Consider the following 25025-nt stretch of genomic DNA (forward strand, 5'->3'; position numbering starts at 1 on the left):
TTTGTCAAATTTCCACAAAGTCGAAATGCTGAATCTCCAATGATTGTAACATTATTTGGTATTATAATATTTGATAATGAAGTGCATGATTCAAATGCTGATGTTCCTATTTCTTTAACATTATCTCCAATAGTAACATTTGTCAAATTTCCACAAAGTCGAAATGCTGAATCTCCAATGATTGTAACATTATTTGGTATTATAATATTTGATAATGAAGTGCATGATTCAAATGCTGATGTTCCTATTTCTTTAACATTATCTCCAATAGTAACATTTGTCAAATTTCCACAAAGTCGAAATGATGAATCTCCAATGATTGTAACATTATTTGGAATTATAATATTTGATAATGAAATACATGATTCAAATGCTGATGTTCCTATTTCTTTAACATTATCTCCAATAGTAACATTTGTCAAATTTTCACAAAGTCGAAATGATGAATCTCCAATGATTGTAACATTATTTGGAATTATAATATTCGTTATCGATGATTGACAGAATGCCATCGAATCAATTATCGTTATAGAACTTGGAATTGTAAATGAATTTTTGTTTCCTGCTGGTTTACATATAATTCGTGTTATATCTTTATTATAAAGAACTCCATCATTTTCATAATTGGAATAATTCTGATTATCTTTAGAAACATTTATATATTGAAGATTTGTACATCCAAAAAATACATTCGTTCCAATTAATAAAACTGATTTTGGAATTATAATGTTTGTTAATGAAGCGCATGAATCAAATAAATATTTATACATATGTTCCGATTCTTTTAACATTTTCACCAATATCAACATTTAACAATTGTGTGCACAATGAAAATGCAGATGTTCCGATTATTTTAACATTTTCACCAATACTAACATTTAACAAATGTGTGCACAATGAAAATGCAGATGTTCCGATTATTTTAACATTTTCACCAATATCAACATTTAACAATTGCGCACATGATGAAAATGCACTATCTGGAATTTGAATAACATTCTCAATAATTGCATATTTGATTGAGTTCCTGTAAATTATGATATCATTAAAATCACTTTCTTGAGATATTGTAATTGTAGATGTCGCAGAATTAAATCCTTGGAACGTGAATGTGAAAAATATTATGATAAAAAATATATTATAAATTGGTTCATTCTTCATTTTAAATATGAAAAAACATTTTTGATTAAAATATTGTTTCAATGAATTGAACATTTTTTGTAGAAGAATCAAAGAAATAACCAAAGTCATGAATAAAAATAGATATATTATATACATCGTTTGTGTATCAAAAAAATATTTAAAGTAATAATAATTAAAAAAAGAATAACAACTCTTTACATCAATAGACGCAGTGAACAGCTTACTGATGTTTGCTAAACCAATGCGAAAAAAAAGAAAGAATTTGGTGATAATTCTGTAATTACTTAGAATATTTGGGGGTTGATTAACACTAGGCGAAGATTGGAAGGTATTGGCCATTAATATTAAGTTCTTCATGAGAATAAGCTATGCCAAGGAAGTAACTTTATAGCTATCGTTCAAAAGTGAACTGTTCACCGATTAAATTCTGAACGTCGTACTGAAATTTCAATGATATTGAATTTGGAACCGCTGAAAAAACGATCCAATATTCGTAATCATCATTGATTACATTTGTTTGTATTATATTTACATAAGAAATGTTTGATTTTTTTTTGTAATTCTACATGAAGGTATTGTCATCCACTTATATATGTATTAATGTGTTCTATTCAGTCCTTCATTAAGAATAATAGCAGCGTAAAACAAATTAAATCTTCTTTAAATTCAAAGCACAATTTATATAAAATAAATGATGATAAAATTTCAAATATAATTTTCATAGATCTAAAATGTTTAGTATGATAAAACTTTATAGAATACCTCACTTCTTCTTCTGTTTTAAAACATTATTTTGGTAAAAAAACAATAAACATGAAAACTGATTTTTATCTCATTTTATATATTAAATATTTTGAAATCAAAACGATAAAAATATTAAAAGCAACTATAGAGGATATAACTTGGTTATAAAAAAATTTTTAAATTATTTGGTGTTCATGTAAAATTTTCACTTAACTTTTGGCACTTTTTTTACTATTTTTTTTTGCACCAAATCTTTATCGGTTTTATGTAAAATTGTGAAAAAAGACAAAAATATAAATAAACAAAAGTGGATAATGAGCACCTTTGATTATCCTCAGTACTTTACAAGATCACCAGAGGAATTTGGAGGTAAGATACCATTCATCGTCACTGACCTTATCGAGAGAATGAGAGAGCTTAACGCTGAAAGCGTTGAAGGAATTTTTCGATTAAGTGGTCCAACTGGTGAAGTTGATAATCTTTGCTCTCGTCTTGACAATGGAAGGGCTGACCTTTCTCACATTACTGATGTTCATATACTTTCATGCGCGTTAAAGAAATATTTTCGTGATATAGTTGAAATTGATCCACTTCTTCCATTTGAATATTTTGATGATGTAATTGCAATACCAGAAATGCAAAACGTTGAAGAAGGTATTCAAAAGTTCAAGTCTTTGTTGAAAAATCTTACGTCTGTTCGTCTTCAAACATTTGCTTATCTCTTTAAGTACTTAAAAGATATCACTCAAAATCCAACATCCAAGATGAACTCCACTAACCTTGCCATTGTTTTCTCTCCCAACATAATGGCCTCCAAGAAAAAAGTTAAAAATTATGAAAAACAAATTAAAATTAACGGAATGCAAAATAAAGCAATTGCCATGTTAATAGATCAAAGTGACAAGATATTTGAAGGTGTTGAATTGTCTCCATTCATCACAGCGGAAGATATGGTAATTTTATCATCACCACCAATCAACAAAAATGATGTTCAATACTTCATCGAAACACGCAAGCTACGTCACAAATCATTAATTCCATTTGTTCCATTCCAACTTCTCGGAAGTCCTAATTTTGTCAGGCCAAATCGTGCTGTCACTCTCCGGTTGGATGAATAAATATGCGACATAGGTAGTTTACTCAACATTTTCTTTATTTTCCATTGCTGCTCTCTTCTTTCTTTTGTTCTTAGCTTTATCAATTTTCTTTTTGTTCTTCAACTTCTCATTCTTTTCCATTTTGTCCATATATCCTTGTGCACGTTCGATTCTCTTATTACGTGCAACTTTTGCTTTGTGAGATAGTTCACTTTCTTTTTTCTGTTTTTGTATATCTTTTAACTTCTGATCTGCATCGAGTTGAGGAAAAGATGTTGGTTTTGGAATTGCATAAGGGTTAAAGTTTGGGTCAGGTTGATTTTGTTTGGCAACAATTTCGTTTAGGGTTGCTGCTAAGCTGCTGAAGTCCATCTGACCATAGAAAATTCACATCACATGTCACACCAAAGAAATATCAAAACATAAAAAGAACATTTATACTCTATTTATTTAATTAAAGCCATTTTTTCTTTCATGTTTCTCAAAAATTCTTTGACATAAAACAGATATTTTTTGTAGTTTTTCTTGATCCATTTTCTGTAACATTACTGGATCCTGTGTTCCGATAATATTTAAGAATGCCCATGCATTCTTGAGGACATCAATAGTATTTAACCATTCACATTTATCTAATTCATCATCGTCCTCATCATTGTCATCGTCTTCTTCTCCATCAATCTCATTATCTTTTGCATCTTCATATAGAATATTTTCAAGCAAAACATCGATCAAATTTCTCAGAATTATTTCTTTGTTTTCAATACCTACGATAGAATACAGCATCATCGAAGTTTGAATTGAATAAGGGTAAATTGGGTTATTTAGCCAAAAACCGAACAGTTCACCGAAGACGTTTAAAATCTTATCGTTATTTGTAATCAACAAAATATTTAAAAGTTTTGGAAGTAAATCAATTTCTTCATTTAAACTCAACATTATACATTTCAAAATTAATGAAATAAATTCATTATTAATATTTTGTACTTTCATTAAAATTCCACAAATTATTGGAATTAAATTATTAAAGTTATCACCAATGCAATCATTACTTAAAATTGGAATTAAGTAATTAAATAATATTTGTAATATATCATTTGATTCCAAGAAATTTATATCTTTAAATATAAGTAATTCGATTACATAAGAAAATTCGATATTAATTGGATAACTTAAGAATTTTATTATGTTCCAAAAGTCCTTAACGAAATGATTACTTCGAATTATTTGTTTAAATAACAACAAATATGAATCAATGAATATCATATTAAACATATTCGGTAATAATTCAAGTAAATAATTATAAATCGGTACAATTAATACTAAAGAATTTTCATTTTTCGATATTATTTTTATTAGTTCTGATATTGATTGAATTATTATAATGATTTGACTTGTTGATTCATTATCATTTGTTACTTTTGGTATTATCTTTAATAACTCGACAATTAAGTTTTGTGCAATCGGTAATATTTCATCGCCGAAGAAGTACACTAATGAAAATAATGATTGAGATAAATCAGTACTATTAAATTCATTACAAAGTTGCAAATAAATGTTTAATATATTTGGTAATGAATTTATAAATTGATTTTTAATATTAATATAATTAATTGATTTCTTCTTAGCAAATATTATTGATGAACATAATGATGAATAATATCGAACAAGATGGAAATCATCAGCAATGTGTTGTATACATAATTGTATAAGTTCAATTGGTATATTAAGTTTAGTCGCATATGATAATAACATAAATGATGAAGCACGTGCAAATGAATTTTGATCTTCAAATAATGCAAATATATTACTAAAAAATGTTAACGTCGAATTGTTGTCTTTTTTAGAAGCGCTATTAATTATTGATGAAATCAAATGAAATGAACTAAATAATTCAAATGATATAACTTTCTGTGTTATATATTCTTGGAATTTATTAAATGCAAAATTTAAACAAATATTTATAACATCATTACATTGTTGTGCTAAATGATATAATATGTTTGATATACTTGTCTTAATGTCATCGAATTCTGTACTTATTTTATGATTATCTGTAATAAATTTGGGCGCATCATGTTCCGCATTAAGTATATCTTCTTCAGTAAGAGAATAAAATGGTAAAAATAAATTACTAAGAATATTTGGGAAATTTTGTATAACTAATTCAAGAAATTGAACTTTTTCAATCATTTTGTCTAAAAATTGTAATACGGAACATTTGACTTTAATATTAGAATTTGGTAAAAGAAGGAGTTGGAAAATTATTTGGAAAAATTGGGGATAATAATCAATAGGAATTAAATAATGTGAGCGAAATAAGAATTTAAAGACTTGTTGAGAATACTCATTGAAAAACGGTTCGTTTGAATATTTCAGAACTGATATTGAATTTTGAATAAAGAAATTCAATGGTTCCGTTAAAGAAGAAAAAATTGGAAGAATACGAACTTGTAAAAGCCTTGAGATACAATGATATGAATATGTTAAATAAAGAAGATCTTGGGTATTGGCAATTAGGTGGGATAGAAGATTCAAAAGTTGAATAGAAAAATCATTCGCAAATGAATATAAGTTAGATTTCGCGTTTTTAAGTGAACCACAAATACTCCGAGCTAATGTCAGAGAACTTTTTAATTGAACTTGGTTAGTAAGACCATTTTGAATAATTGCTAATAAATTTCCCCACTCATTTCTGTAAAATGCTAAAGAAACTAGTTTTCCAGAAAAATGTGCCAAACTTTTTAACATTTCATTTGGGCAATTTTCTAAAAGAGTTGGAATAGAATTAAGAATAATTTCCTTGATATTAGGATCAATATTCTCCCAAAATGGAGTTGTACATTTTTCAAGGAAATTTAGGGCAGCAAGACGAATTGATAATATGATTTGATTGCTTTGAATAAGATTTAAAATTGATGGAAAAAATAATTGATTTTTTGTTAGCTCCCATATAGCTTGCTCGGAAGCTTTCCTTTGGTCTTCGTCTGTACAATTGAATGTGTCATATAAATACCTTGCAAGTTGTTCTTCCATGATCCTAATTTCGACATGTGATATGAAAAATTTAAACGGCTTTATTTCTTTGAGTTTCAGATAAAGGCCGTTTATTTTGAAAAATTTCGCTATGGAATTCTCACAGAAAGTTTATTGGGTTCCATTTTTATCAACATTATCTTCTTTTGTTATTTGCATATTAATCGGATGCCATAAGAGAGAGATATCATATAATGTCTTACCATTTCCATTGGACGTAATCAAAAACCCTCCTCAATGTTATATTTCTGGTGCCTTTTCTTTCATTTCCTGTATTTCTATGCTCCTTTGCTTAAGCAACGTTATTATTTATTTTAATGCACCACATAGAATATACCATCGTCCAATATCCTTTTCACTTGAAGCATTATTATTTCCAATTTTTGGAATATTTTCAATCATTTTCTTCGGAACCCTTTCTATTCCTCGAATTCAAAACGTTCATCAGATAGTAGAACTTATGTTTTTTACAACACAATTCCTCTTATTTTTCATCTGCGATCACCTCTTCAGCGTAGTTGAAAAGAAAATATCAGTACCAACCTTAATTTATGATATCTTTTGTGTAATTGTATTTATTCTCTATTTTTGTCTGTCGAAAATTTGTAAAATTCATCCACTCGCATCTTCAGCTGCATACCTTCTTTACATTGTTTTGTTGATGAAATATCCTATCCAATGGAGACAAATCAATAATCAAAAACAAAAAGCTGCAAAGCAAAAAAGCAAGTTCATTTAATTTCATTTATTGGACTAGAATAGATTTATTAAAAAATTTATCGATATTTATTTTTTATTAAAAATGATTTTTTATTAAAAAGTTCATATTGTATAGCATATTTATTATAAGATTTTATTAGAATGTCTTAAGTGAATCAGGTGTAACTTTGTCTCACTTATTCTTCATGTTTAAGTAAGATATAAAATGATTATCAACTTTCCTTGTGCTAAAAAGTGTCAAAGAATTTAAAAAGTTGATTTTCAAACAATAACGTTAATAACCGTATATTTCGCAGAAAGAAATGTTTAGTGAAATATTAGGATGGAAGTTCCACAAAAAACCAGAATCTCATATAGTGAAAAAGGAAAAGTAAAAGAAGGTTGGGCAAGATTTAGAGAAGAAGAAAAAGGAAGCTATTGTTTTGAAATATTGGAATCCCAGGATTCGAGAAAAGCAAGGTATTCATATCCTTTAAAAAGTGTTATCTCAGAAATCGATCAATCAGACTATACAACTCTTTTAATCATCACTACTACTAAAGAAGTTACAATAAAATTCGATAATTTTCCTGACGTTACTGCGTTTCATGATTTCATTTGTAAAAAATCAGATGTCCATGCAGAAAACAGAGCAATAGCTAAACTTGATGATGCGATGCGAGCGATATGGCCTTTCCCAGGAGGAAGTTTCTTTTAATTTAAATATTTTTTTGAATTACTTTTGGTGTGCTCAAACGGTCGTCAAATTTTTTTTCTTGCAACTTCAAAAATTAAAATAATTTAATATTTCATAAGGTGCTTAAGATTTTGGTTTTATTTTCAGATTATCGAATGTCCTTTTTGAAACACTATGATTCTTTTATCAAATTTTAAATAAGTTATCAGATGAAGCTATAGTCTGATTAATGTCTAACTTGTTTGGAGAAAAAAAGTACAAACCACAATTCGAAAAATCAATTTGGTCTGTTTCCATGAAAAAGAAATCATGATTACAGATTTTAGTAAATGATCTCATTGGTGTTCGAATTACTTATTTCTAAAAAAACAAACAAAAGTAAAAAATTGCATTAAACATCTTTATTTATTAAGAACTTAATATTTTAAATTAATAAAATTATTTGAGTTTTTTAAATGAGGATAAAATTTCCTCTAACTTGGCCTACTTAAAGACCATCCCCATATTGAAATGGGTAATTATCATAAAAATTATTAAATTGATAATTATCAAAATTATTTTCATCAATTGCGAAACTATCACAAAATGTTTCGTTATTACAATTGAGGAAATTTAAAGGATTTTCCAAATAAAATCCTTGGATTTCAAAATCATCAAATTTTGGTTCTTCTATCTTCTCGTTTTTTACCAATGGAAATGTAGAACCTTCTCCTTGATGTATTTTGACTGGATTAAAAAGATCATTTTTACTCAATTTACCTTTAGAATCGAGTTGATATTTCTCAATCCCTTCAGGACCTTCATATGTTATATACTGTGCACGAATATGGAACTTTGGACGTCCAGTTCTTATTCCTCTTTTCATCATATGTTTTAGTGAAATAATGGTGTTGTAAAGCAAGTGAATTCACTTCGTATTGAGACATGTCATGTGAAAATCATTTGTTTACCTATTTCGTCAAAATCCAATTTAATAATTTTTAAAAAGTTTATCACACTTGTTTTATGCGTAATGTTATGATGGTTGTATTTGCCTTTTATTTCTATAGAAGGTTCGGCATAAACATTCATTCATTTTTTTTAAATTCATTTTTTTTTATAAAAACTTTTAAAAGCAGAATTTTTTTTGACTTTAGGTAATAAAGTACATCATTAATATCTCTTAAAATCATTTTTTCAATAATAATTTAATTATTTGCTAAATTTAAACAATAAAACTTTATATGTACATGAATTTCACTTCCATGAGAAGAAGTTTGCATTAGCTGAGTTTGTTCTAGAGTCGAATCCCTTATTCATCAACACCTGACTCAATGTTTCTTTTGCGCTTGCTCTTGAGGATGCCTTTTTCATTACCATTGCATCTTTTGCTATGTCTCTTATGAATTCATACGACACATCAACGAGCATTTCGAGTGCTGTCTCTGATACCGCCTTATACCCACGACAATGCGTCATTAGCTGCTTCGAAGCGAATCTTCTTATTGCAGATTTGCACATTTCAGTCTGCGATTTATATGGAACTTCAACTTGAACACCAGTGTAAGGCATAGGCACGCAGACATCATTCATGGTGCCGAAGAGAAGCTCGAAAAGCGAATTCTTTGGCGGCGAAAGGTCTGTGGTTTGACAAGCGCGCGCTTGCTTGAGATTTTGTGAAGATTCAAGACTATAACGTTCGCCAAATGGAAGAGCCATTTGCTGCACAAGGTTAGCGGTGACTCGCTGGGTCCATTCGTCATTGTGGAATGATGATATTCGGCCTTGGCGAGATTTGTGAAGATCTAATGAGAAATGCATGGCAGTAGAAAGACAAGTACATATAGAAGGAGGGATATTAAAATCATTTATGTTGTCGATTAGTTTGTGTGAAGTGAGTGAATTGATATCTTCCGAAAGTGAATCTTTTGATGCATATTCAAAGTTGCGCATCTTTTCGTATACTTTGGAAAAGTCATATTTGGTGTCTGTGTTATGTAAAATTTTGTCACATTCAATGTAGGATGAACGGATTTCGGGAATGGGACAAAATAACCATGGCTTAAGCACCATGCAATATGAATCGAACATATAGCAAAGTGATTTGATATCAAATGGAATTGATTCACAATTCCATACACCATCAATTTTTTCCCAACCATTTATTTTAGATAAAATTTCATCAACAGCTTCACCACCAAAGCTGAAGTAAGCAGAGCATGATGGTATGCTTGGTTTTTCTTCATGAGATAAAATATTTGCCATATAGAAATCTTGAAACAATGGTGAGAGTGAAGAATATGGGAAGTCATGTGTTTTGCATGGAATTGATGCCTCCAAGCTGTGTAATTCTGCGCTTAATACTAATGGAAGTTCATCAACTCTTGACCAAAATATGTCTGATTTTGTTGTAGAAACGATATATTGAAATGATTCTCTATATTGAACTTCTTCCGAAAGACGTTCAATCACTCTTTCTTGAACATTTAATGTTCGTGAAATTTGTGTTTCTTCCATTTCGAGAAATTTTGTGCTTCGAAACTGAACACTGACTGTGAAATTAGTAAACGGCTGCCCCAAATATAACATTATATGTTTGGTCAAGCAGCACCTCCTCCTCCACCATCCGATCCGCTCCTTCAAAGGCTTTATAAGATCCGTGATTCATATGATAAAAACTCCAAGTCATTTCGTTTTAAGGTAATAGTTTATGATACAAAAACAACAACATCAACAATTGGAAATCAAGCACCAGCATGCCTAACTGCCGAACAATGGGAGCAAGCCAATGCATCAGTTCCAGAGGACACAATGAAACCAAATGTTTTACAAGATTTCACTGATCTTGAAGGGCGTGTGGGAGCACAAGAAGCCATTATCAAAGAAATGCGTAATAAGCTAGATGACATGCGTACTCGAATATGCGAATTACGAGATGAATATAATGAAGAAGTTACTAATCAATTAATTCTCGTCTCTGAGAAAAATGATCAAATCAATCAACTTCTAATGGGTGTTTTGGAAGTTGAAGAAATCAATGCTCTCCAAACAAAACAATTCACTTCTGAAGAACATCAGATGTATGATCATCTCGAAGAACTTCGTTCTGAAATCGATAAGCCAAATAAATATGTTGCAGCGCTAAACACAATTCGTCTCAAGTCAAATCTACTGAGAGAATCAATGGCCGCTCACAGCGATATTGAAGTGAGTGAAACTTCACTCACTTCGGCAAAAGACGTGCTGATGATGAACACGAAGGCAATTAAAGCACTTGCTCATGCAACAAAGAAGATGAAAAACAATGCAAATAATATGCAAAAGTTGATCGATGAAATGCAAATGAGATAAATGTGACAAAATGTACAGAAAGTAAAAGTGAATATTATATAGAATCATATTTAATAAATATCATTTGTTCAAAATTTTTTAAAATCATTTTTCGTTCCAGGTTGTAATATATCAAAAAAAAAAAAAAAAAAAAAAAAAAAAAATGTATTACATAAAAGATTTTAATTATTGTCCAACAAAGTTTATGTATGTTTTAGAATCTCTTGAAGATATTATTTTTTGGTTGAAGAAGGTGAAGATAATATTTTTGAATCCGTTTTTGTTACTATGAAACTTTTAAATGGTGATAATGTTATATTAACTTATTTATTCTTGATTATTCAGTCGATTGATATATTCATCAATTGTTTCACAAATGAAAGATTTTAATTTATATGTTAAGGTTAACCGAATGATAGAAATTGAAAACATCAAAAAAAATACGTAAAAATAATTCTGAAATAATTAATATATTTAAATGTTTTCTTCTTGATATAACCCCAAAGGGATCATGTTTTATTTTTATTTTTGAAATGAAATTAATTTCAATAAAATCAATTAAAAATAAAAATTCTTTTTTATTTTTCATCTTATTTTTCAACTAAATCATTAAATAATTTAAAAAATCATTATCTTTATTAAAATTTCAAAGAATGTTTTTGAATATCATAGGTATTTAATTACAAAAGGAGTTAATCAGAATGAATTTGCAAAAATAATTTGAAATGATGAAATAGAAAAACTTCAATAAATATCATCACAGTTAAAATTTTATTTAATCAATTTATTAATCCATTGCTATATGAAAGATGTTCATTTATTAATCAAAGAAATATTACATTAATTGATTATTCAGTGTTTTTTGGATCATAAAATTATTATAAATATTTAAAACACCAGTTACATCAGAATCCGAAAATAGTTACAAAAAAATAGTTTACATGCTTCTTCATGAAAATAAAAAATAATGATACCATAACTTTACAAGAGTTGTTTTCTAATCAAAAAGTTTTTAATTAAGGTATCTTTTCTTTTAAGCTTTGCATATTTTTCAGTGATAAAATATTGACCTATATAAAGTTAATCTTATGTATAATGGAAGAAATTAAGTGGTGCCATGGTTTAAACCATACGTGTTAGTTTAAAATGTTCCCTTGAGCTTTTAAAAACAACAAATTATCATAACTCGCATATTCTCACGTGAATGAAATATCTTTTTAACAAACCATGTGCACGTGCACCAACAGAAGAGAAATTAAATAAAACAACGAAATGCATCAGATGCAAAAATACAATTCGGCTTTTGATGGTTACAAAAAATATAAAAATTTCAGCCATATCAAATTGTTTAGAAGCACTTGCGGTGGACAATTCCTGGACCAGCTTCGTTGTATTCGTCACGTGTGATAACCATTTGTGGGAATGTGGCGAGTGATGCAAGGATGGAGCCACCGATCCAAACTGCGTACTTACGTTCTGGTGGGGCGACGACTTTGATCTTCATTGTTGGTGGTGCGAGGCGGACCATTTCCTTCTCCATACGTTCTGGGAGACCTTCGAACATTGTGGTACCACCAGAGAGAACAATGTTAGCGTAGAGATCCTTACGGACATCGATATCGCATGCCATGATGGAGTTGAAGAGGGTTTGGTCAATACCTTCGAATTCGAAGCCATTGAAGTGTGGCTTGAAAAGAAGTTCTGGGCACCTGAAGCGCTCGTTGGCGATGGTGATGACGTTACCATCTGGAAGTGTGTATGAGATATCGCATTCGGATGTTGTGGCGGCCTTGTTCATTTCTTCGTCGAAATCAAGAGCAACATATGCGTGCTTCTCCTTGATATCACGAACAATTTCCTTTTCGGCGGATGTTGTGAAGGTGTAACCACGTTCGTTAAGGATCTTTTGGAGGTAGGCTGTGAGATCACGACCGGCGAGGTTGATACGCATGATGGCGTGTGGAAGGGAGTAGCCTTCGTAGATTGGAACTGTGTGGGAAACACCATCACCCGCATCGAAAACGATACCGGTTGTACGACCTGATGAGTAAAGGGAAAGAACGGCTTGGATACCAACATAGAATGCTGGAACGTTGAATGTTTCGAATTGGAGTTGGATCATCTTTTCACGGTTAGCCTTTGGGTTCATTGGGGCTTCTGTAAGAAGAACTGGATGTTCAGCTGGGTCAACACGTAATTCGTTGTAGAATGTGTGGTGCCAGATCTTTCCATATCGTCCCAGTTGGTAACGATACCGTGTTCAATTGGGTACTTGAGGATGAGGATACCTGCCTTAGCGCATGCTTCATCACCAACATATGTATCCTTATTTTGACCACCAGCGATTGTTTGGACATACTTTGGACGACCAACAATGGATGGGAAAACTGAGCGTGGTGCTTCATCACCAGCAAAACCAGCCTTGCACATACCGGAACCATTATCGATAACTAATGTTTGAACTTCGTCTTCAGCCATTAGAATAAATGTGAAGTGATAAATTTTTGGCAGTTTAGGCGGTTTTGAAGGACAATGTGAAACGAACAGGGGTGCCCTGTTTACGAATGCCTATCGTCAAAAGTGATTAATGTCGGAATATTCCTTCATTCGTGTAATTTTCTACAATGAACACATTAATACCAAAATCATTCAAAAAAAATGGATGCTTAAAATATGATGTTATCTACATAAGTAATTTCTTATTAAGATTGAACAATTTGCGTTCAATATATTGAGCTAGCAATGAATTATTTCATAACTAATTCTTTTTCTATGCGGTTAATGTTAACATAAGCAATTTTACACTCTTTAAAGCAAAACAATGATTATATTATTCCAAACATTTTATGTCCAAAAGCGAGGGAGTGACCGTTAATTTGAATATAACGGATTAACAATTGTATGGACGAAAAAATCCAAAATTTTTCCAATTCAATTGATCAGAGAATTGCAATATTGCAAGATCAATTATTTGTACTATCTCCGAAAGAGTATGGAAATTCAATAGATTCTGATGAAGTCGATAATCAAGATTTCCAAAATATTCAAGTTTCTTCAACTAAATTCGAAATTTATGACGACAACTGGAGTGATGTTTTTGATTTAATTAAAAGACATGATACAACTAATTCATATAAAGTTTTCATCGAAAAATTTAATAATCAATGCGAAAACAAAGCTCATATTCTTGATCTACCCGACAAAGCTGACAGACATTATGTTGATAATCTTCTTCAAGAAATTAATTTATCTACTAAAGTTTTTCTTGATGAAACAATTCAATCAGTTTTCACTACAACCAGGCTTGAACTTGAACAAATCAAAAGCAATGTCAGCATTATCAAAAATCAGTTTGATCAGAACATTGATTCTTTCAAGAAAGAATTAAATTTAATCAAACGATCTTTTACAAACAATGATGACTCTCATAAATCAGATCAAAAGCAAGAATCGATTCATGAGAATCCAATTGCATTGAAGCAACTTGTGCATCATAAAACTACTCGACGATTTAATCTCGATCAAGAAGCATCGGTCATCAAAAAACCGAAAGTTATGAAGTCATCATACAAACGAAAGTCAGTTCCATTCCAACCGGACTTGTCGAAAATGATTATAGAACAAATAACATTCCAAAACAAATCAAATTCACAGAGAACAATGACAAAAAAGCCAAAAACGAATCGTACGTTCGCAATGAAATCAACGCCGTACTTGTCATCAAGGCCAATCACTGAACATTGAAATTGTATGATAAATGTTAAGCAAATAATTGTATGAAATAAATTACATTTTTTAGTTTTTTTTGGTTTTAAAATGTGATTCATTTGATAAAAGTTGAATTGGCAATGTTCAACATTTTAATCAAATCTCATATGAATAACACGTGTTGTTATATAATTTTTCTATTTTTTGGAATTATTATTTCATTTTCTTTATATAAATTACTGAACTTGCTGAAAATTAAATGAAATATAAAAAATTTAAATGCAATAACATAATCAAGCAAAATCGTTGATAACACATATTGTCTAATGATTTCATATTTATTAAAGATAATGAAGAGATTCTGAAAATTCCAAAACTCGAATTTCCAAACAATTTTAATTATTATGGTATACCAAAACATATCTCAAAATAGTAACAATTTTTTCATCCATTTAACATATCCATTTATCAAAATCTTATGAAGATTTTAAATTAATAAAGTTAACATTTTTATATATAATTCAAACAGAACTTATGAAAAGAAAACCAATTAAAAAGACGTAACAATTGTTTATGCGTCCACCGGATTTGCATTTGTACAGAAGCAGTTTTTGTCTGTTTGTCTGCAGCATGCGTATCCCCATTTCCCGTTATCGAAATATGATCCATACACCGCCGTGTGCCCATTAGTGAATTTATCTTCTTCATCGCCATACTTTTCGCTCTTTGGTATTGGCGCTTCAACAATTTCGACAATTTCATTATTTGCTGATCTGGCCAATATTTCCTTGCTCTCGTAAAAGTTACGGTAATGCTGTTGTTCAATAGCGCGTTCTTCCTTCTTCTCTTTGGGCTTGTTGGTGTTGAGCTCGTAGCCTTCCCATGCCATCAATCCTTGGAATTCTTTTTCATTACTTTTACCTCCAGGTTTTACAAAAATATCATCGTTTTCAGGGGCAACGGGTTTGTTGGTTCCTATAACTGCAATATATCTTGCAATATCTTGACGATTTCTAAATCCACTATTTCCATATTTTGGTTGAATTGGATTACTTGTTTCTATTGGCTGTTGTGCTCCACTAGATACCCTTTGGGCATAGCTGTAAGAATTTCTGACATCATGCCACCACTTTTGACTTGAATAATTGGAATAATTATCTCGTTTGGCAGCATAATTAAGATCATGCTTTTCAATTTTTTCTTCTGAGGCTATGCTGTGGGTCATAACACGAGCATTTCGCTTTCGTGGTCTTTCTGTACATTCAAATTCTGTATGAGTGCTAGAACCACAATTTTTGCAGCAACCTGGCTTCCACTTAACAGCGACACGTCTGTTTGAACTTCCGTGCTCATAAAATTCGGATAAATCAGTTTTTTTTTGAGCTGCATAAGGTGCTATTCTTAAGTAACTTAAATCACCTTCTTCGGTTTTATAATACCATGGTGATTTTTTAATGTATTGAGGGAGATTAGCTCCTGAAATATCACCTTCATCTCGTAACTTTGGCAGCTCGTATTCGTCCATGTTCATTTTCTTGCCTTCAAATCTAAACAAAGACAGTCAAATAGCCAAACAGACACTTTTCATAAAGTTTTTTTTTAATCAGTTCTTTTATCAACTTTTCCATCAATTCCAAAAAAATATGCTATTCTGCTTATAATTATCAAAATATATCTTAGTAATATGCATCACGAAATCATATGAATTGAAAAATCCAATGATTTTTGAAATTATTTGATACCAAAAATAACAAAAAAATGAAAATCCATTCGAAACTGTACAATAGTTTATGCATTAGCAAAAGTTATTAAACAAAGAAAATACCAATAAAATTGTTTAGTTAGTTCAAAATGTTATTCTGAATGTACTCGCATACCTCTGATAGCGTTGGGTTCTTCTCGTTCATCAAGAATGACGGCGTTGCCTTTTGCGCAATACATCTTTTGATTTGCCCGTTTTCTTTTACGTTCTCCAAAGGTTCGACAGTATCCACCAACGAAAACTCAGCTGAATCTCCGATGACTTCGATGAACTTCTTAAACATTTCGTACAAAGTTTCTGAAGTTTCACTATCAGCTCCGATCATTGTCATCACCAACAAATTTCTAATTTTCTCTTTTTGTGGCATTAATTCTTCGTTCTTCCAATCGTTTGTTATCATCATTATCAACTTCATCAAGTTCTTTTTCAGTGAACATTTAATTATATTTGTTTTACCTATGAAATTCGCGACACATCTTAATGCGAAAGAAACGATTTTCGGCACCCATTTATCCAATATAATTTGAGAAAGTTCTTCATAAGACTTTGGAGGACTTAAACCTAAGAATGATAATGATATCATAAATTCGATTTCATTACTTTCTAACCAACGAATTGAATCAAAAATAAACAAAATGATTGATGTATAAGAAAATGTCGCATTCGATATTGATAATAAACGTGATAATTCATATATATAAGTTAAAACATTTTTCATGTCACTCGAATTAGTTTTGTCTGGGATTTGTATTAGTTTTAATATGTTTTCAACTATAGCTTCTTCACCTCCATGTTCATCAAATATAGTTAATAATGTCGATGATATAATCTCTGATGAATCTTCATTCTCGATAACAGTATCAACGAATTTTGGTAAATGTTTGTTAATAACTTTTAAGAAGTTTAAGTCATTAGTCGATGATATTATAAACACTATAACTGCTACAAATCCAGCTATATGTGAAGGGTCTGCATTTTGTTTCACCATACCAATAAGTAATGGCAACATCATTGATACTGTTTCTAAATCGACGTTTTGTGCATTAGCTATAAATGAATTTAAGAATGTCGTACTATGTATAGGTTGGAAGAAATTAGAAAACAATACCCAAAAATCAGGTGAATACTTTGCTAATGAACTTGCTTTAGCTGCAACTGTATCTAAGAATAATTCTGCTGTTAGTTTAGAAAATGATTTTAATACATCTAATAATGAAGCAATTTGTGCTGATGTTAATTCTGTTGTATGTCTAAATGGTAAATAAACTGCACGTGCTACACATTCACTTGGAGCTAATACAAATAATGGTAAACTTGAATCAGGAACAGCTGCATGCATAATAGATGTAACTAATGGTGGTAAATGATGATGTTCATATAATGGATTAAATCGTAAGAAAATAGCCCATACTAATATAAATCGAATATGATCTAAGAAACAAACAACAAAACGTTGTCGATCAGTTTCTAAATCGAAGATGAAACTTAATACTGCTGATATTACTAATTCATTTGTTGTAGGCTTAAAATTATCAAATGATAAATTAGGATCTGTAGTTACACGTAAATTTTGTAATATAAATGTAGCTGTTTGTTTAGGATATTTAAAGAATGCTCTTGAAAATGATATACAACAAGCTGTAAGTGTTTTAGCATCAGTAATAGATTTGACTTCATTTAATATCATATTTAATATGTTCTCTAATGAATCTGGTGGATTATCAAATAATTTATCCCAGATTGGTATCAATGGTTTAATAGGTGTTAAATCACTAAATTCAGTAATAGCTGTTAAATGTAATAATGTTAAAATAGCTCGATTCTTAGTGATACGATTTAATCGATTTTGTAATAAATTAAAATGTTGAACTGTCGATGGATCACTTTCTCCTGTAATTAATAATGAAGGAATTTGTAACATTAATTTACGGACACTTTCTGGTGTAAATGAAGATGCATAAAAGCCAACAATCTTCTCTTCAAATAATGGATCAATACAAGCAAGTGGTGAAAACTTTGCATTTGATGAAGTATTTGCAATTTCTGCTGAAATAGCTCGACATATCATTGAAGGTCTACCACTTAAACCTAATGATAATATAGCTAAATCAGTACTTGAAACACCAGAACTAATAATAGCAGAAGCTACATGTGCAGTAGTTAAAGAAGAAGCTCTAAAACAGTATTGCATAATTAATGGTAAAGATTGAGTATTATTTTTAACTAATGATAATACTACATCATGACATTGTAATTGTAATATTGTTGAACCTTTAGTTTTTAATGCTATATATAAAGTCCAATCTAATACACTTTCAACGGTATTATTATCAATTGATTTTGTATCTAATAAAGCATGAATTAATTCTAATAATGCAAAGACATGTGATATATCGGGTAATGTAATTGAATCTGGATTTAACCTTGAAATGATTTTATTAATTAAATTATTAAAATCATTAAATATTTGTTCATCTTTAAATTGTTTTGATATAGTACGTACAAATGTTGCACAAAATTCTGCTCCTATAACTTCAATCGATTGTTGTGATTCAGTTGTAGGTAATTCTGATTGAATAAATGCATCAAATATTATACATAAGTTCTTACGAATTTGTTCTGATTCTAATACAGTTTTAGCAAATTTAATATGTGATGAAAGTGACCAAACATATCTAAGTTTTGTAGATAAAGGAATTTGTGTATTATTTGATATTTCTTGAATAATATAATACCAAGAATCATTTTTAGATAAACAAACAAGTTTTAAAATCTCTTGTTCAGTAAAATCATTTAAAGTATGAATTAATAAACTTACAACTTGTTGATTTAAAGGTTCATTATTTTCGAAATATTTAGTTTGATATAAAGCAAATAATAATTTTGCTATAGCATTATGGAAATTCTTTGGTAATTGTCCATTAGGTCTAACGAAATAAGCAGCTAAAGATAAATAACGAACATCAAAACCATTAAAATTAGTATGTTTTGATAATTGATATATAGTATTTTCAGTAATATCTGGTATTATTGAAGCCATTGGAGGATTTTTATCTTTATAAACTATTGTATCTTTACCTAATTGTTTCCAAGTTTGTTTAACTACATTAGTGATATTATTATCAGGGAATAATGCATAAACTAAAAGTCGACTTTCACATAATGATAAAAATTGTCCCCATAAAGCTTCATTAACGATATCTCCTGCTTTTTGTGCATAATCAATAAATGCATGAACATATGATTGATATAATTTAAAGTTCTTTGTCATATTAGGTTCTGCTACACATTCATCAACTCTTCTTAAGAATTGACCAGAAAATGTTGTTAATAATTTAGCAGGCATTGAACCTACTGGATAATGTTCCATTATATCTATAAAGAATGAAGCCGCATGACCTAAGATTGTTATATCTTTAGTTTTTGAACATTTAACCATTAAATTTGTTATTTCACTATGGAAATCTGGTACGCTTTGCCATAAAACTGATAATAATGGTACTACTAATTGTAATTCTTCAGTTGGTATATCATCTTTATTAATAATTTCTTTTATTATTGGTACCATTGCAGGTGCTATCTTAGATACAAGTTGTGGATCACTTAAACCTAAAATATGTACAACTGAAAATATGAAATATAATGTTTGTGATGGTAAATTAGAATTAAGTAACTTCAAAAAGAAATCTTCAGTCTCTTTAGGTGTGACTTTAAATAATGATGAAAATACATTAATTAATAATAAACTATCATCTCGATATGGAGGATTAATTGTAATTTGTTTCCCAAAATTAAACCATGTAGTTGTAAGTAAATTAAATAAATTACCACAGCCATTTGGTCGAACTACACATCCATCAACTAATCGTGTAATGACTTGGAAATATGATGTGCTTGATATAATAGAATAGTTCTTACTTAATATTTGTAAAAGTTTGGGTAAAAGTGTCGTGAAATCTGTTTCACTAGAAAATGGTAATATGCCAATAAATGATAGCATTGACTCCATTTTGAGATTCTGTGACATATGTACAAATTGTGCCTGAACAAATGATGATAATGCTTCGGCAGAATTGGAATTAATGGACTTGCATTTCGAAAAGAAAAAGACTAATGAAGAGGAGGCAATGGGTATAATCAATGGAAAACACCATTTGCCCTTAAGTAAGATGATGTTACTGATGATTTCTAAGAGATTAAATTCTGTACTTGAAGAATCACCTGATTCAGGATAATGTCGAACAACTTTGACGCCTTCAGTAAGGTTAATAAGTTTGCCTTTGGTTTTACGATCTTCTTTCATCTTGGAGATTTGTAAAATATTATTCCAGATCTGTGAGGAATATTGTGGAATGGAAGAAAGAATGCTAAGAATAGTGCCTTCAATACCATTGGTTTGATGACGCTTTAAAAGAATGTCAAGCATTAAATCAAAAATGTCAGTTGATAGATTTGCTAAAGATTGATATGGAACTTTCTCAAAGAGCTTTTGAATGAATGAAAGAAGCATATTCAATGTGGTATAAAAACTGGATGGAATTGATAATCCAGACTTTATGGATGTACGCTGACGAATAACTTCTTTATTGGGATTAAGAATACGTGCACCTAGGACAATTGCTGATTTCAATGCTTTTGTAATCGAATTCAAAACATGTATTAATGTCGAATCATCTAATAAATCAAGAATGATATTTTCAATAGTGATTCGATAATAAGCAATATCAGAGGTTGTTATAGTTTCATATCCTGGTGATAATTTAGAAATATGTCTTGAAAAGTTGGGATCATCAATATAAGAAAGTTGGGCATTTAGATTTGAACTAAAAGTAGAATAACTTACTTTAGATTCTTTCATAAATACAAGTAGAGCAGTTACACCCCATTGGTTTGAAAGTGATGCAAGAGTTTCTTCTTGTTTCATTCTTGATTCAAAGTATTACCCTTTTTTTGCCCTTGGATCGCTTTGATTTATTGAAGTACTCAAATTTATTTCAAAAAGCTGAGACGTTGAAAGAAAATAAAAATAATATTTTCTCTGTTTATAGTCAACATATAATAATATACTACAAATATAATATGAAACATTCTATATTATATATAAATTAATCATCAGTATTCCAAAATTTATATTGATATTAAAAAAAATATAGATGCAAATTTCAATATATTGAAATCGATGACTTTTGTAAGGGAGTCATTTGGCTCATAAACCCTTTTGCAATTCAAAAAAATACGACACTTGAAAATAAAAGCAACAATAATTTTTAATGAGAGGATTTTCTAATAATCCTATAATAATAACCTTTATAAGTTTGTTCTCGAAAATCTCTTTCATTATCGAAATTTATTAATAATATTTTGTAAAAATTATGATTTATGGATTTGAATGAACGATGGAATTTTCTATTGTTTATCATATATGAGTTCATGTAACAGCTCACACGAAATTGCGGTAGACTCGTGAAAAAATAAATCAATCAAATATCGCAGAATGAATAATATAGGAAATTTAAAATTATGTAAATGAATTTCTGGAATGAATCATACAAAAACAAATATTTTTAAAATTTCTGTGTTAAGAATTACTATTATTCAAGTGGGATATATAATTAAGATGTTGCAACAAAATGAATACACAGCATGTCATAATTAGATCTTAATAATAAACATTTTATGGAAGAAAAAAGGTTTTATTGAATTTTTATAAAATTTTGGTATTAATATGGTTTACAAGGTTTCAGTAATAGTTATGGCATATCTTTTCGACTTATGAAACACACCAATAGATAGAAACATATTATTGGCTATCAAAGTTAAATACATTTATTAAATAAATTATTCCAATCATTTCAAAGTTGCATTATGCTTATATTGATATATGCTTATCAAGAATACATTATTATCTATTTTAAAAAATAAATCAAAATCATTTTCATTATTTACAAATAATTTGTTGCAATATTAATAATGAAATAATTTTTCATAATAATTATAATTATTACTTATTCAACATTGAAAAAAATAGAAATAAGTTTGAAATGTTGGAAAATGAGCATGCCCTAAGCTAATATATGATTATTTTTTCCAAAAGTTCATTTTCATCCTGAAATTCACATCCTTCTAGTAACTTTTTAACATACCCAAAGAGAAAAAAGTCCGAAGGAGCTAGATCCGGTGAGTACGGAGGATGATCAAGTCTTTTTATGCCTAAATCATTGAATTTTTGAGCAACCAAATGTGGTCTTGCATTATCTAAATGTAAAAAGTATCCTTTTGTTTTGATTTTTTGAGCTAAATCTTCAAGAACAACTTCCGCAAAAAACTCCCTATTAAATTTTCTATCGAGCGGAAGCATTGTAATTGATTTAATACCTGTTATTCCCCAAATAACAGATATCATTGCTTTTTTCGCTCCAATAGTTTGTTTGACTTTTTGCGGACAAGGCTGCCCCGATTCTAACCACATTGTATTTCTAGGGTTTACAAAGTATACCCATGTTTCATCTTGTGTAAGAATCATCCTTATCTTTCGCTCGTTTGCAGTTGTTAAAAATTCTAATAATTCCTTTGCAATATGCACCCTTTTTGCCTTAATTTCTTCAGTAAGTAAATGTGGTACCCATTTGAAATTTACCTTCCTCATTTGTAATTTGTTTATTAAAATATTTTTCACAGTTTTTATATCAGCATTTGTAATTTTAGCAATTTTTTTGGTACTTGCATAAGGGTTTGACGTTAAAAAATTTCTGATTTTTGGCTCTAAATCGGTTCTTTCTGGTCTTCCTTTTCTGGGAAGATCAAAAATCGTACATGTTCCTTCTCGTAACTTTTTTGTTCTATCTTGAATAGTTCTTAATGCGGGTGCATCATTTTTATATACATCAAGCAACTCACTATATATGATAGAATTATCTAATCCTTTCTTCCAAAGGAAGTTGATAACTGCGCGGATTTCAACCTGAGTTTCATTCATTGAAAATGTTTAACGTTTTTTCTGACAATCCACTTTTCTTGTATGAATTTCTTTTGAACTAGTAAATAAAATGCCTTAGTTTTATTTTAAAAAATAATTCATTTAGAACATGTACTATTTAATAATATATTTCAATTTCTTATTAAATAACTTCATTACATAAAAAAAAGCTCGCGCAAAGACTTTTTCCACCCCCTATATGTAAAATTTGAGTTTATTTAACTTTAATTTGGTTGCTTTCCTTAACTTATTTTTTTAATATATTGTTTTAGGTAAATTCATTTACATCAATGGCTTGTGATGTACCCAATAAAATTTTACCAAATTCTTCTTCAATGTTCATTACAGTCAAGAAATTATTTCCTAATTTTTTAACACTTTTATCCATTTTATTATAATATAATGGATTTATTTCCCAAATATTATTTTCCTTTTTCTCAGCTAATGCAAATATTGTGTTGCCTTGCTCAAAGGGTAGAACAAACATTCGAACTTTTTATCTATTAATATCCTTTATCATCAATTTTACATCCACATGTATTACGCCCCAAATGACGAATTGCTTTTTTAAGATTAGGATGTGAATAATCAAAACGTTTTGATAGATAATAATGACCATCAGGATTTACAGAATAAACAACGCATGATAAATCAATATTTCCATTTTCCCATCCAAATGAAACAGTTATTTGTTCTGGATATGCTGAAATTTTATGATATTGTAGAGCTGCCAAAAATGATACAGTTCTTTCTGGAATGATATTAGACGTTGCCAATGAGACATTCCAAGAAATAGTACTTGAGAGATTTTTGTGTTAAAATCTTCTGTTAACTCAAATGTTTGTCGATCTGTGGCGAAATTAAGGATCTTCATCTTTTTTTTGGAACAATCAATATAAAGTGGAATCGTTGATAAAACACCTGCTTTAATATTAAATGTAAATTGCTTGACAACGACGTGCTTGGAAATTTTTTCAGGGTCAAAATTTGTTATATATTTGTATTGATATATTTGATTTGAACAACTTGTTAAATCAAGATCAAAAGTTGTAGTTATATTGGGATTGATGAACATAATATAACTATAACCATTAGCAAGTTAGGACATGGTAAATGTAGGTCCAACAGAAAAATCATTTTCATAATTAGATGAAGCATTATCTTTAGCCCAATCAAGATATTTTTGAAGACGTGAATCAATAACAGTAGTTTCATGTGAATACTCAATAGTCGAAACATAGGCTACTATTCCCAACTAAAATCTTGTTCTCGTTCTACTTTGGATCAAATCCAGAAAAGTCGTCTTTCTTAATTGCCACGTTTTAACAATTTTCTGAGTTATGGTAATGTTTAATTAAAGTTCCCTAAAAAAATAATAAATACAAAAATTTTCAATGATAATTACTTGAAAAAGTTGATCCGGCATTATTTTTTAAATGTAACCGGCATTGTCAAACATTTTGACTTCACTTTTCATGGGTGTTCATATTCCTCCATTTGTTTCATGGATCATTCTTGGCCTCGCAGGTATTTTTGCCATTTTTGATATAATTGGCCATTTAGTAGTTGAAGGTATTATAGCTTCTGATCTACTATCTTATTATGTATGTATTGCCAGTAATGCTGATAACACGGATCCCGCAATTTTTGCCGTAATGAGTGTTGTTATTTCCGTATTCACTGCCCTTGCTTTACTTTTTGTTGTTATTCAACTTTTCAATCTCATTTGTAAGAATATTTCAGAATGCCTTTTAATTACAATATATACTTGTATTCTGGATTCTTAAACTTATAGTGGTTATTGTTCAATTTTCATTTGCTTTTCCATAGTATTCAAAAAGTTGGATTCTGATCGGC

At 29.6% G+C, this 25025-nt stretch overlaps 7 protein-coding genes across 7 annotated transcripts; 2 read left to right on the top strand and 5 right to left on the bottom strand.

Annotated features, from left to right (window-relative positions):
* Window positions 1-2201: 2201 nt before the first annotated feature.
* On the top strand, window positions 2202-3005 carry GO595_010135 (RhoGAP domain containing protein; the record flags this gene model as incomplete). The annotated part of the gene is made up of 1 exon (XM_067912781.1): window positions 2202-3005. One exon carries the CDS (start codon window positions 2202-2204, stop codon window positions 3003-3005), a length of 804 nt encoding a protein of 267 aa, XP_067768873.1.
* An 18-nt stretch (window positions 3006-3023) lies between these two features.
* On the bottom strand, window positions 3024-3356 carry GO595_010136 (uncharacterized protein; the record flags this gene model as incomplete). The annotated part of the gene is made up of 1 exon (XM_067912782.1): window positions 3024-3356. One exon carries the CDS (start codon window positions 3354-3356, stop codon window positions 3024-3026), a length of 333 nt encoding a protein of 110 aa, XP_067768874.1.
* Window positions 3357-8649: 5293 nt separating this feature from the next.
* Window positions 8650-9909, bottom strand: GO595_010137 (uncharacterized protein; the record flags this gene model as incomplete). The annotated part of the gene is made up of 1 exon (XM_067912783.1): window positions 8650-9909. The coding sequence occupies one exon, from the start codon at window positions 9907-9909 to the stop codon at window positions 8650-8652; it is 1260 nt and encodes a 419-aa protein (XP_067768875.1).
* A 75-nt stretch (window positions 9910-9984) lies between these two features.
* Window positions 9985-10743, top strand: GO595_010138 (FG-nucleoporin NUP57; the record flags this gene model as incomplete). Its single annotated transcript, XM_067912784.1, has 1 exon — window positions 9985-10743. One exon carries the CDS (start codon window positions 9985-9987, stop codon window positions 10741-10743), a length of 759 nt encoding a protein of 252 aa, XP_067768876.1.
* Window positions 10744-12070: 1327 nt separating this feature from the next.
* Window positions 12071-13200, bottom strand: GO595_010139 (actin; the record flags this gene model as incomplete). Its single annotated transcript, XM_067912785.1, has 2 exons — window positions 12071-12891; window positions 12978-13200. 2 exons carry the CDS (start codon window positions 13198-13200, stop codon window positions 12071-12073), a joined length of 1044 nt encoding a protein of 347 aa, XP_067768877.1.
* A 1801-nt stretch (window positions 13201-15001) lies between these two features.
* On the bottom strand, window positions 15002-15955 carry GO595_010140 (step II splicing factor slu7; the record flags this gene model as incomplete). Its single annotated transcript, XM_067912786.1, has 1 exon — window positions 15002-15955. One exon carries the CDS (start codon window positions 15953-15955, stop codon window positions 15002-15004), a length of 954 nt encoding a protein of 317 aa, XP_067768878.1.
* A 316-nt stretch (window positions 15956-16271) lies between these two features.
* On the bottom strand, window positions 16272-21116 carry GO595_010141 (uncharacterized protein; the record flags this gene model as incomplete). Its single annotated transcript, XM_067912787.1, has 2 exons — window positions 16272-18463; window positions 19346-21116. The coding sequence occupies 2 exons, from the start codon at window positions 21114-21116 to the stop codon at window positions 16272-16274; spliced, it is 3963 nt and encodes a 1320-aa protein (XP_067768879.1).
* Window positions 21117-25025: the final 3909 nt, after the last annotated feature.

The sequence above is a fragment of the Histomonas meleagridis genome, assembly GCF_020186115.1.
Source record: "Histomonas meleagridis strain 2922-C6/04-10x chromosome Unknown scaffold_61, whole genome shotgun sequence".
NCBI classification, from domain to species: domain Eukaryota; phylum Parabasalia; order Tritrichomonadida; family Dientamoebidae; genus Histomonas; species Histomonas meleagridis.